This window comes from Tupaia chinensis, unplaced genomic scaffold, assembly GCF_000334495.1.
Source record: "Tupaia chinensis unplaced genomic scaffold, TupChi_1.0 Scaffold000270_2, whole genome shotgun sequence".
Taxonomy (NCBI): Eukaryota; Metazoa; Chordata; class Mammalia; order Scandentia; family Tupaiidae; genus Tupaia; species Tupaia belangeri.
The window spans coordinates 1,249,964-1,263,073 of NW_006159751.1; the positions used below are offsets into that span (position 1 = coordinate 1,249,964).

A 13,110-nucleotide genomic window follows, 5' to 3' on the forward strand; every position below is an offset into this window, starting at 1 on the left:
TTTCCCTCTCACTCACTTGCTCTGTCCCTCTCTGGTCAAATTAAAATAAATAAAGTTAAATAAAATAATTCTTTTTTGTTTTTTTTTAAAGCGTGGACTACCAGGTCTTTTCTGTCTTTTCTGATTGGTTTCACAAACATTTTCAACTAGTGACTCATACTCACTGCAGGGAAGCTGGACACAATGAATGGCAAGATTTTGTTATTTATTCCTTGTTCTGCTCATCCTGCAGCTGAAACGCTCATCAAAAAATAATGAAGAAGAAGTGATCATCAATAACATGGTGAAAATGTATGCTGCAATGATATACAGTGAATGACTATATATAAAATATATTATCTAAAATAATTTAAAGTATTTTTAAATGAAGAAATATAGATGATAGAAAAGAAAAAAAGAAAGAAAAGGAAAAGGAAGAAAATGTGTGATGCAAACCAACCGGTGGTATGACAGTTAAGGTGACTAGATTTCACATGGCCAATTGCTTGGTTTGAGTCCCAGATCCAGTGGCTTGAAAAACATACTGGTGTGTAGGCACATGCATGCCCCAAACTCTGTGGGCATGTGGAGAATATAGATGGCATGCCCATCCCCTTGGGAGGTACATTTTCACTTTCTCACTTTTTCTCTCTCTGTGTCTCTCTCTGGTAAACACATGCACTCTATAGCAAAATTCTTAAATAAATAACATGTGTGATGGCTTGCTGGTCCCTTAACTGAAAAATATAATATATAATAACTTTTTTTTGGGGGGGAGAGGTTTTTGCTATCGGGCACGTGCGCTCGCCAGACAGACAGAGAGAGACAGAGAGACAGAAAGCAGGAAATCACCCCCCGGGGGGGGGATGGTCACACTGCAATCCCTTCTCCTCCATTCTCCTCTCAGGATCTTGGGCACGCACGCACATGCGCCCGGCGTGAGTTTAAGCCACCAGGTCCAGGACTCGAACCGCGGTCGACTACGTGGGAGTCCAGTGACATAGCCATTACGCTAACTGCTGGTCCCTATAATAACTTTTTTTAAAAGAGATTTTTGCTACAGGGCATGTGCACTTGCCAGAAAGAGAGACAGAGAAACAGAAAGTGAGAAATCAGTGCCAGGGGGAATGGCCATGCCACAATCCTTTCTCCTCCATTTTCCTATTGGGATTTTGGGCATGCACACACATACTCCTGGGAGAGTTTTCAACCATTGGATCTGGAACTTGAACCACAGTCATCTATGTGGAAATCCAGCGATGTAACCATTATGCCATCTGCTGGTCCCTCCAGTAACCTTTTAATCAAAACCTCACAGGTGAGAATGAAAACCTGTTATTGTTCATTTTTGCTGTTGTTGAACAGCTGATATCGGCATTCTGGTAATGCAACTGTGCTTCTTAGTTATCCTGAACACATTATTTTTCCATTGTATTCAGGATATGTCATATTTTTTACATTAAGTGTATATGTGCAAATAAAGAAGAAAATAATTGCTTTTTAGTAGCATATAAATTAGAGTCAGGAATGATGGTGATGTGAAATTACCACAGATTATACACGTGACTGAGAGACACCATTGCTTTCTGATTGTTTGATGCACACAAACTTTGTTTCATGCACAGAAATATTTAAAATATTGTATAAAATTACCTTTAGGCTATGTGTATAAGGTGTATATGAAACCTAACTAAGGGAACAGCAGATGATGTGATGGTTAAGGCAGCTGGATCCCACATGGCCACCTGCAGTTTGAGTCCCAGACCTGGGGGCTTAAAAAAAAAAATATGCCAGGCATGTGCGTTTGTACTCCTGTCCAAAATTCCGAAAGGAAAATGGAGAAGAAGGGATTATGGTGTGGCCATCCCCAAGAGGGAGACTTGATTTCTCACTTTCTCTCTCTCTCTCTCTGTCTTGAAAGCACACCTTTTATATATAATATATATATCATAGACTTGGGTTTAAACTTGAGTCCCATCTCTAAGATATCTCACAATGTATATGCAAATACTCCAAATTCTGAAAAAAAAAAAATCTGGAATCCGAAATGCTTCTGGTCCCAAGTATTTTGGTTATGTTACACTATTTTTGGTTATATTAATATATTACTATTTATTTTGTTGCACCAAATTTCCAAGACTTGGCTATTGAGAACTCCTTCAAGGTGACTCTTCTGTCCCTTTGATATAACTCTATAATATTTCTTTCTTTCTTTTTTTTTTTTGAGAGGTTTTTGGCTATAGGGTGCATGCGCTCGCCAGACAGACAGAGAGAGACATAGAGACAGAAAGCAAGAAATCATCCCCCAGGGGGGATGGTCACGCTGCAATCCCTTCTCCTCCATTCTCCTCTCGGGATCTTGGGCACGCACGCACACGCGCCCGGCATGAGTTTTAAGCCACCGGGTCCGGGACGCAAACTGTGGTCAACTACATGGGATTCCAGTGACATAGCCATTATGCTAACTGCTGGTTCCCACTCTATAATATTTCTTAACTTGTTTACATTCCGGAACTATTAAATGTTCTAGTATTTCCTTGTATTTCTCTGCCTTAGCCTAAGTTCAGCTATTTCTTCTAGGACCCCTGACTCCTTTCAGCAGAGAATTTTAGAAATCAAGATCTGGGCACTAGATGCACTTATTAATACTGAAATATATTTGTTTCAAGGCCTTCTAAGCAGTCAAAGCTAGAAAATATATTTATGTATACACACTTGTTTTAATTTCCAGATGGTGTGTGTGCTTTCCAGAGACAAACACTCCCCACCCACCTACCCAAGCGGGGCATAGTCACGCTGCCATCCCTTCTCTATTTCTCCATCCTGTCAGGATTTTGAGTATGTACGCACATGTGCCCAGCATGTTTTTCAAACCTCCAGGGCTAGGATTCAAATCATGTTGGCCGTGTAGCTTCCTGCTTCCTTAACCTCCAGGCCTTGGGCCAACCCTGTATTCCATTTTGAAGTTGTTCTAACCACTGCCACAATTTCATTGGGAGGATGGATGGTGTATTATATTAAATGAGAGCATTTATTGTAATTGTTATTGTTGGGGTACTTGGGTATGAGAATAAGGACATACATGTATGTTGGGTAGCCACAGGGTGATCCTTACAGCTGATGAACATTAGCTAACACAATATCTACTCTAACCCTTCCAGTGTGCTTTCCTATAATATAACTTGGCAAACTAAACCTATAATTCCCAGATTCTCAGAAGTAAGGGTTTTATATAAGACCTGTGTTCTGCCTTAGGAGGTGAATTATGGAATAAAGGAGAAAAGTGCATGGAGAAGTGCCGAGGCCAGCTCAGCATGAACACGTTTCTCTGAGTGGGGAAGGCTGTGGATTAGAAATAGACACAGTGACAAAACACACAAAGACACACACACAAGTATGTGAGGATCGGGTGGGCACAACTTCTCTGATGGAGAAATTGCGACCATAACTAGCCTCAGGTTTATTCTTTTAGAGGGCAGAAAATGGGGGAAGGGGAAAATGGGATGTAAAAGGAATGGGGAAGAAGGAAGTGGAATGCAAAGAGAATAAGGGAAGTGAAATTAGGATGCAAAGCCAGTTGTTTTAGGATGTAAATCGACTGAAGATGTGAAAATGACTATAATTTCACAGATCCTTATGGGGAAATAATCTGAAAAAGGCTTGTGACTTCCCTTAGCCTGATACTGGGTATTGAGTTTCAAGAAGAGCAGGAAGACAGCCATTGACAACAGGCAGGTACTACTTTCGTATGTAGATGCTTCTCAATAGCTCTGCTAGAGTAGCTTACAGAAGCGCATATCTGTGTGCGTCTTCAGGCCACATGTTTTAATCACATGTTTTCAGATTGGCTGCTCTCCACATATCCCCCTTTTTCTTTTTCTAATTTGAGTCTGTGGAGCTGGATGGCTGTTGTATGAAGCTCTCATAGAGTCATTCTGCAGATTGGTAGAAAAATAAACAGAAGCAAGATTATTGACACAATTATTCAGGTCACATGTTTTAATCACATGTTTTCAAATTGACTGCTTTCCACAGAGAAAACCAGATCTTTGGGGGAAGCTGAAGCAGAGAGTCTAGTATCCGGTCTCTAACATCACAGACGCAGATCTGCAGGCAGAGATGGCTGTGGGGTTATTTCTAGAACAGTCCAAGGGTGTTCTCCATGCACAGGTCTGTCATTCTACACATCTTGGACTATCTTTTCAAAGGTATTTGAATAGCAAAGAGCTTGAGAGCTGCAAATAGGTTTCTATTTCTGGACAAGGGAGAGAAGGGAAGAATGGCCAGGTCGCTAGCAGTCCTATCTAAGATCAGAGTTTCCTAATTTCAGGGTTCCTTTCTGAAAATACACTCACTACATGTACAGGTGGTCCACTGCAATCGGTCCTCATTGCATCTCCTTGTCGGGTTGTAGTTTATGCAACTAGCCTAAGATATTGTCCTCAGCACTATTCACAATTGCTAAGACATGGAATCAACCCAAATGTCCACAAATGGATGAATGGATTGAAAAAGTGTGGCACATATACTCCATGGAATATTATTCGATCATAAAAAACAACAAGGCCCTGGAATTTGATAGAAAGTGAACAAATACGGAAGATTTGTTGCTGAGTGAAGCAAGTCAGGCTACGAAAGAGAGACATTGTATGCCCCCACTTAACATATATAGACTGTCCGTACCCTATGGTAGAGACTGAAAGACTGGAGTACATACAAGCATTAAAAATTGTTATGGACATTAGAGACAAAGTGGAAGGAGAGTGTGGGAGAGGAAGAGTGCAGGAAAGGAAATTTGGGGGGAAAATGGAGAGGTAAGATATTTGTGGGGCACAAATGTAGTTTATTATCTGTTGATGAAGATGTGTATAGTATTCTCAGCTGGACTGAGATGTGCATCATGCTGGGTAAAGTCTCTTTACAATCTAAATGATGTATAGTGATTGAATGTATAAATAATAATAATAATAATAATGATTTAAAAAGAAGGAGATAATATGGTAAGGATTCAGAGTAATGAATGGAAATTTAAAAATAATTTTCCAAGTTGGGGTAATATGGGTAAATGTGAGGAGATGGGAAACACATATGGCATTTAGAGGGATAGATCACAAGGAGCCAAAATCAAGATTTCAGATTTCCTGGGTCTCAATGCTGCATTTGAAGAATTTTAGATAAAGATTTCTTGATCCATCTTAGAAGGCATCTAAGTCATTCTAGAAAAGAGCAGTTTGCTGGGAAATGTGACACTCGGAGTCTAAGACTGAATGCAGCATTTGTGAGAACAACTAAAACTCTGTACAAAAAGAAGGAAAGTGAAAAGGAGGGAAGTAAGATAAAAGTCAGCTGTTTACCTGCTTCTACTTGTCTTTCTAATCTACTTTCAAAGGGCTACTTTCCTGCTTTGGAAACTCAAACTATACCTGTACAGTAATCCATGAGTATGGCAGAACTCACCTACAAAGCTAAGCTTTCTGCAGTCAAATGCTCTACCTCCGAGCTATACTCCCAAAAGCTTAGCTTTTTAAACTACTGTTGCTAAAATGGGAACTACAGAAGTCTCATGGACTTGAAGACTGAGATGTAGAAGTGTCCTTTTTAAAATGGTTATACTGAATTATTAAACTGAGTTGTTATATTAAATATCAGATTTCTTGGAAGACCCACACATGACTACCTTATGTTCTCTCCCTGTTTCTTCTTAGAACATTAGGGGAAAAAGGTTTGGGGGCCAGGCACAGCAGTGACACAACTGGACCCATATCGGAAGAAGGGGTCTCATCTTGGGACTTCCTTGGGCACTCTGGAAATGTGTGTGCATGCCTATGATTCAGACAGGTTGAGACTGGGCTGAATCATGGTGTAGAAATCTTGTCGGGGGTGTCTCTCTTGCTCTCTCTCTTTTTTGTTCTCTCTCCTCATCTTCCTCTCTCATGGATGAAATAAATAAACTTTAAAAAAAAAGATATTGTACACATGCTATTATCTTTCCATGAATTTACTGAATTTCCTCCATATAAAAGATAATTTTTTTGAGAGTTTTTTGCTATAGGGTGCATGCACTCACCAGAAAGAGAGACAGAGAGACAGAAAGCAAGACATCACCTCCCAGGGAGAATGGCCACGCCGCAATCCCTTCTCCTCCATTCTTCTCTCGGGATCTTGAACATGCATGCACACGCACCCGGAATGAGTTTAAGCCACTGAGTCTGGGACTCGAACCACTGTCAACTACATGGGAGTCCAGCAATACAGCCATTATGCCAGCTGCTGGTTCCCATAAAAGATAATTTTTAAAATTCTATTTTGCCTCCTCCTCAACCATTTCTTAAGAAGAGAATAGGTGGGAGTGTTTTTTCAGAGACAATTAAAATTTTAACAAGCAAAGAAGGTAACTAGAAGATTCAATGTCCCCCTCCTTCTTCCTGCTACCCTTGAGTATTGCTTAAAATTGCTCTAAAAGAGATTCTGGCTCTTATCAACAGTGGAGCAAGCAGTTCTCATACTTCACACTGGAAAACCTCATTGTAGACTAGACAGACACCCTCATTCCAAAAACACCAGTAGAAGAAAATGACCTTGAAAGAGAGAAGCTGACAGGTGGATTGCACAAGTCATTTCAAAAAAAGAATCTCAGAACTCAGGTAGATTCTTACATTTGCAGTTTATTCAACAGAAGACACTGACCCACTATGACTTTGGTGCCTACTGTGCTCCATCACTGTTTTATAAATGGCCAGGGTCAAGATGGCTTCTGTCACATCACTTAAAAGAAAAGACAAGGGTTTTCCTCAGCTTCTGCCACTAATAGAGCTTAGCCTCTTTGCTCTACAGTAGTTTCCTAGGTCTTCTCTATTTAGCGAAATAAAAGACCCTTGTTGGAAGGGTCATTATTTGCAGAGAAATGGTTCCCATAAATGAGAGAAAAGGGGTTGTCAAAAACAAGAGTGCATCCTGGGGGCAGGATGATGGGGCCAGAGGACAGCAACTCGTCTTCAGCTTCCATCAAAAGACCCAAGAATCCTGGAGACAGTGCTCACCTCGGATGTCAAATTTTCCCCTCTTAGAGTTATGGTCTGCTCATAAAGGGTGACTGGTATCTTTCCAGGGGGTACAGTCACTTTTTCAGGGGTCACAGTCCTCTTTCTAAGGGCCATTGTGCTCTCTCTAAAGACTGTAGTTTGAGAATGCCCAGGGGCTATGGTCATCCCTCCAGGGATCACAGACTGATTACGTACAGGGGTTATGGTCTTCCCGAAAGGGGTCTCAATGTAGGGATGCACAGGGGCTATGGTCTTCCTTCCAGAGATCACTGACTGATTACCCATAGGAGTTATGGTCTCTCTAGGAGTCTCAGTGTGGGGATGCACAGGAGCTATGGTCATCCCTCCAGGGGTCATTGACTGATTACCTACAGGGGTTATAGTCTTCCTTAAAGAGGTCTCAGTGTGGGGAAACATAGGGGCTATGGTCATCCCTCCAGGGGTCACTGACTGATTACCTACAGAGGTTATGGTCTTCCTGAAAGGGGTCTCAGGGTGGGGATACACAGGGGCTATGGTCATCACTCCAGGAGAGGCTGACTGATTACCTACAGGGGTTATGGTCTCTCCAGGGGTCTCAGAGTGGGAATGCACAAAGGCTACCATCCTCCCTTCAAGGGTCACTGACTGATGGTCCACAGAAGTCACCCCAGGGATCTCAGCCTTTCCTCCTACAGCTGCAATGTTATTTCCAAGGACTACAGTTTCCTTTCTTCGGACTGTGATTCCCTGTCTGGGAGTTGTAGTCATATTTTCATACTTCCCATAGGGCTCAGTGGCCATCACCTCTCCTCCTGGAGGCAAAATCTTAATATTAGTGGTCAGTGCTTTGGTCACAGCAGGACTTTCAAGGCCAGTTCTTGAAGAATTCACAGCAGATGAGAGCCAAAATTGTGGTAAAGGAGTTGAGCTGAATTCTAGAGAAAATCATCAGAAAAAGATGAGATTTCTGCCTCTTCCTTCCTATCCTATTAATTACTGGCAGGACTAGAGCCATTCCAGGGCTCAGGTACCTGCTCCCAAAATCCAAATTTTATAACATACCCACTTGAGAACATAAATGAAATCCCACCACACAGCAGCCCTGCTCCCCCACCCTATCATGTTATCACTCTTTGGACCCTATTGGGATTCTGCTGGATTTGCTGTATTTCCAGTGAAAAATCCCAGGGAGGAATCTACCAGTTCTCTATGCTTGTGCCCTCACTTTGACCTCTCTGCACATCAGCAAAGCCTTGCCCCGTAGGCCTAATTCTTTACTTGTTTAATTATCAAGAAGCCTTCTGTGTCTCCCCCTAGAAGGAAGCACCAAGAACAAAGCAAGAGCTCCAGACAGCATGTTATAAATAACTGGGTTGAGTCCACCTAAAGACTTAATCTCACTGAACTTTAGGCTTGTTATCCAAAAAATAAGGATTATAAACCATCTCTAAGGATATTTCAGCTCTTACATGCTAAGTTCCATCTCCTAATTGCCAGGGAAGTCTCTACTATCAAAAAAAGAGATATCAAAAGATATCAAATTCCCTTTACTAGGCTTTGCCCATGAAAGCTGAAAAATAAATTAAGGTATAATAATGTATATAATGTATAATAACCAGCAGTTTTAATTCTACAACTCATTAAGTTCTTATAAAAATGGTGTAAGTGCAAGGTTATTCCCATCTTATAGGTAGAGCGAAAGGAAGCTCAGAGAGGTCCAGTAGGGGCCTCTAACTGAACCAAGATGCGAAAACATGCTGGTCTGATATCAAACCTTATTTTTTTCCCTCAATGTCAATTTGCCTCACCAAAGCATTTAGACCTCACAGAGGGGACCAACCCAGTGCCTGGTTACTCAATCTCCAATTCCAGCTTCCAGGCTATAGCTACTTACCAGGCTGCACCAGGAGGTCGTTCAATACGTAGACAAGGGGGAAAGGGCCAGTGCCGCAGAAAGTACCTCTGACATCATCCATGTCCAGTGTCCACACCATGGCTCCCCCAAATTGCTCACTCTTTACAAACCACGCCTATAAAAGTAATAGTCAACCTGCTGACTCCTGATGGGGTACATTGGCAAAAAGCAGGAGACAGGCTCTCAGGGGGCAACATGTCACAGTGTTTAGAAGTATAGACTGTGTGCAGTTCAAGTCCCAGCTTGAAAAACACACTGGGCATGAGTGCATGTGTATCAAAAAAATCCCAAAAGGACAAATGGAGGAAAGGAACTATGGTGTGACCATCTCCCATGGGGGATGATTTCTCACTTTTTCTTTCTCTCTCTCTCTCCACCTGGCAAGTGCATGCACTTTCTTACAATTTTTTTAAATTAAAAAATGAATTTTTAAATAAATGAAGTTTTGTTTTTTTAAAAAAGAAGTTTAGGGCCAGTAGATGGCACGAAGGTAAAAGTGACTGGATTCCACAGGACCAATGGCAGTTTGAGTCCCAGATCTGGCAGCTTGATAAACACTAGAAGGATATGTGTGTGGGCATGTCCAAAATCATGACAGGAGAGTGGAGAAAGGATTGCAGCATTACCATTCCTACAGGGAATGCCTTCTCTCCCTCCCTCCCTCTCTCTCTCTCTCTCTCTTTCTCTGGCAAGTGCATGTGCCCTATAACAAAAAATATTTTTAAAAAGTATAGTCTGCATTTGAATCCAACTCTTCCGCTTAGTAGCTATGGAATCTTAAAAAGGTTACATAACTATTGTGTGTCTTAGTTGTTTCATTTGTTTAAAAACAAAAAAGAGGGGGGATAATAACATTTCCAAAATTTTTAGGATCAAAAGAATTCCTATTTGCAAATACTACAGTATGGAGAAAACTTGGAGACAATATGCTAAGTGCAATAAACCAGATATAAAATGACACAAATTCTGTATGATTCCACTTTTATGAGCTACATGAGTAGTTAAATTCAGACACTGAAAGTAGAATAATGATTGCCAGGGGCAGGGGAAGAAAAGAGGAATGGGGAGCTAGTGTTTAATGGGTATGAAGTTTCAGTATGAGAAAATGAATAAGCTCTGGAAATGGATGGTAGTGATAGGTAACAATGGGAATGCACTTAATGCCACTTACTTGCAGACTTAAAAATGGTTAAGATGGTAATTTTGTTTATATTATGTAGGAATGTTGCATAACTGGTTTTTGGGTGTTTTTGTTTTTGTTTTTGTTTTTGTTTTTTACTTTTCTGTAGGTTGCATAATTGTTCTTACTTGAATCAATACTTGGTACATAGTTAATGTTCAGAAAATGTTAGCTACTATCCCTCTGGGTTTCCCCAGCCTGCTTATCAGCATTGTTATTACATTAAACTTTACATACTGCTCTATTTTTGAAAATCACTTCCTGTTCTCACACAGTTGCTATAAAGTACAGATAAAACAGTTAATAGAATACGGTACTCTTTTCACAGATGAAGAAATCAAAATGTTGATACACGATTTTATTTTTTTTTTTAGTTTTGCTGCAGTGCATGTGTACTCACTGAAGAGAGACAGAGACAGAGAGAGAAAGGGAGAGTGAGAAATCGCCCGTCAGGGAGGATGGCCATACCACAACCCCTTCTCCTCCAGTCTCCTCTCTGGATTTGGGGCATGCAGGTACATGCGTCCTTTGTGGTTTTCCAGCTACCGGGTTCAGGACCAAAACCACAAAGCTGGCTACACGGGATCCCAGTGCCTTAACCTCTGTGCCACCTGCTGGTTCTGATACGTGACTTTTAAAACCTCTGCCATAACTAAATGGTAAAGTTTAGACCCAAATCCAGGTCCTGTTATTACCTCTGCAGCGTTTCTAATGGAATAGACAGACTCCATCGTATTCAATTAGCTCTGTGACTAAGCCAGATCAATTGGCTTCTTTCTGAGGTTTATTTCCCCAAATGTAGGATAAGATGAAGAAGGAATCCAATTATTGTTAAGTCTGAAACTGAAGGTTCTGAGATTTGATCCTACTTACGATCTAACACGTTAGTCTATCAGAGTTATGTGTAGACACACACACACACACATCTCAGGCCTCTGGAGCAGAGAACAGAACATCTATTCTTAATAGCAAAACAAACAAGATGATCAGAATAGCACCCTGAGTTGGTTACTATGACCCAGTTACCCAAAGTGTGTGTAATGAAGGCCAAACGTCCACCTGCGTGTGCCATGGGGTCTGCACCCCACAGTGAAGAATCCTAAAACTAGAAGACATGGAGCCTACATAGGACAGCTGGTCTGTCTGGCCCTCCTCTCCAGAGAGAGAATGAGAACTCCGCTCTGGAATGTAAATAAATTCTCCTTGGGGAGAGGACTTGTATAATCTTCTAATGAAAACAGCAGTTTGGAGAGAAAGAGGAAGGCAGTTCTAGTTTTTTTGTGTTTTGGAGTTTTTTTTTTTTGTTTTTTTTTTTGAGAGGTTTTTGCTGTAAGGCGTGTGTGCTCGCCAGACAGACAGAGAGAGACAGAGAGACAGAAAGCGAGAAATCATCCCCCAGGGGGGATGGTCACACCGCAATCCCTTCTCCTCCATTCTCCTCTCAGGATCTTGGGCACGCACGCACACGCGCCCGGCGTGAGTTTAAGCCACCAGGTCCGAGACTTGAACCGCGGTCGACTACATGGGAGTCCAGCGACGTAGCCATTACGCTAACTGCTGGTCCCGGCAGTTCTAGTTTTAATATAACTTGTCTGCTTCCTTTGATTAGAATGCCCAGAGTGTGCAGGAACACTGAGAAATCCAGGCATAATTATCTCCCAACAATCATCTCCAAGGTTTCTTTTAGCTCTTATATTCTTTGATGAAATCTCTCAACCACCCCACATCGTGCTATGTCCCTCTTCCAGTTATGCAAGGTATACTGACTGCCCCTCAAAGCAAGTCCACCCTCTGCTTCTGGTCCTGGGGCCTTCTCCAACACATGTGGTCAGTCCCTTCTCTGCCGTGCATTTCATTTCATCTGATTGGATAATTCCATTGAGTCACTGATATTTTGTGTCTTCCATTTCCAAACCACAGAGCAGATGCTAGACTAAGCCATCCTCTCTGCCTCTCTGCTCCCTGTCAGAGAATCTTCAGGAGTGCTTCCCTGTCCAACCCAAACTGCCCCCAGAGAACAGCCAACACCTGCCGCTTGGGCATTGCCCAAGTTGGAGAACCATGAATTCTGTCTTTGCGTGAGTCCCTGTATGAAAGCAGTTGCCAAATTCTGACTATTTCTCGTCTACCAACTGCTGCTCCTTTCAACCACCCTGATCCAGACCCTCATGATTTCATGCTTGGGCATCTTCCTGTCCTTCAGAGTTCCCAGAATGCCAGCCTTGTGACAGCAGGATCGACTGTGCAGACAACTAAAGCAGTTTCCAGGTTGTTTCTAAGACCCGCTGAAAATTCAGGAGTGTTACTAAGATTTCTACATCTATCAAGTCTCTCGGCTGATTCCGAAGTGAAGGTAGATTCAGGAGCAACTGGCACATGTAAGTAGTGCTTTAATTCACTATAAAATCTGCTGGATTCAACTGCATAACACATTCTTACATGGGGGAAGATTGTGAGCACAGTTAGGTTGTAAAGGCTTCAAATTTGCAGTTCATATACTGCTCAGAAACCTGATTTTGTTTTAAAGTGCCCACAGGATGAAGACTGAACACCCTTATTAGCATGCAAGTCCCTTGATTAGAAAAGCAACAACAACAAAAACCTCTGCTCCATCCAAATTTGTTTTAGAAACTGCTACAAGCATTCTGAACCATTGAGCCTTTTCCCCACATCATTATCTTCTCTTCCTGCTCACCTCCCTTTGGAAGCCCTCCCTGTTGCTACATATCAATAATATTTATGGAGTGCTTAGCATGATCTACCTTGTATTGGTATTTACCAGTTATGAAATTATCTAACCCAAACAGAAGAGACTGGAACAGCCAGTGGTGTACTGGTTAAGGCAGCTGACTCCCACATGGCAAGACTATGTTGTTCAAGTCCCAGACCCGGCAGCTTGAAAAATATGCTAGGCATGTGTATGTGCACGTCTAAAATCCAGAAAGGAAAAATGGAGGAGAAGGGATTATGGTGTGGCCATCCCCCATGGAGAGTGTTGTCTCATTTTTTCT

At 41.8% G+C, this 13,110-nt stretch overlaps 1 protein-coding gene across 1 annotated transcript in view; it reads right to left on the minus strand.

Annotated features, from left to right (window-relative positions):
- Positions 1–6,624: 6,624 nt before the first annotated feature.
- OVGP1 (oviductal glycoprotein 1) overlaps positions 6,625–13,110 on the minus strand; it is a 17,325-nt gene continuing 10,839 nt past the window's right edge. The window contains 3 exon segments of the mRNA XM_006149588.1: positions 6,625–6,998; positions 7,000–7,939; positions 8,899–9,034. Coding sequence (XP_006149650.1) covers positions 6,836–6,998; positions 7,000–7,939; positions 8,899–9,034 — 1,239 coding nt within the window. The 3' untranslated portion in view covers positions 6,625–6,835.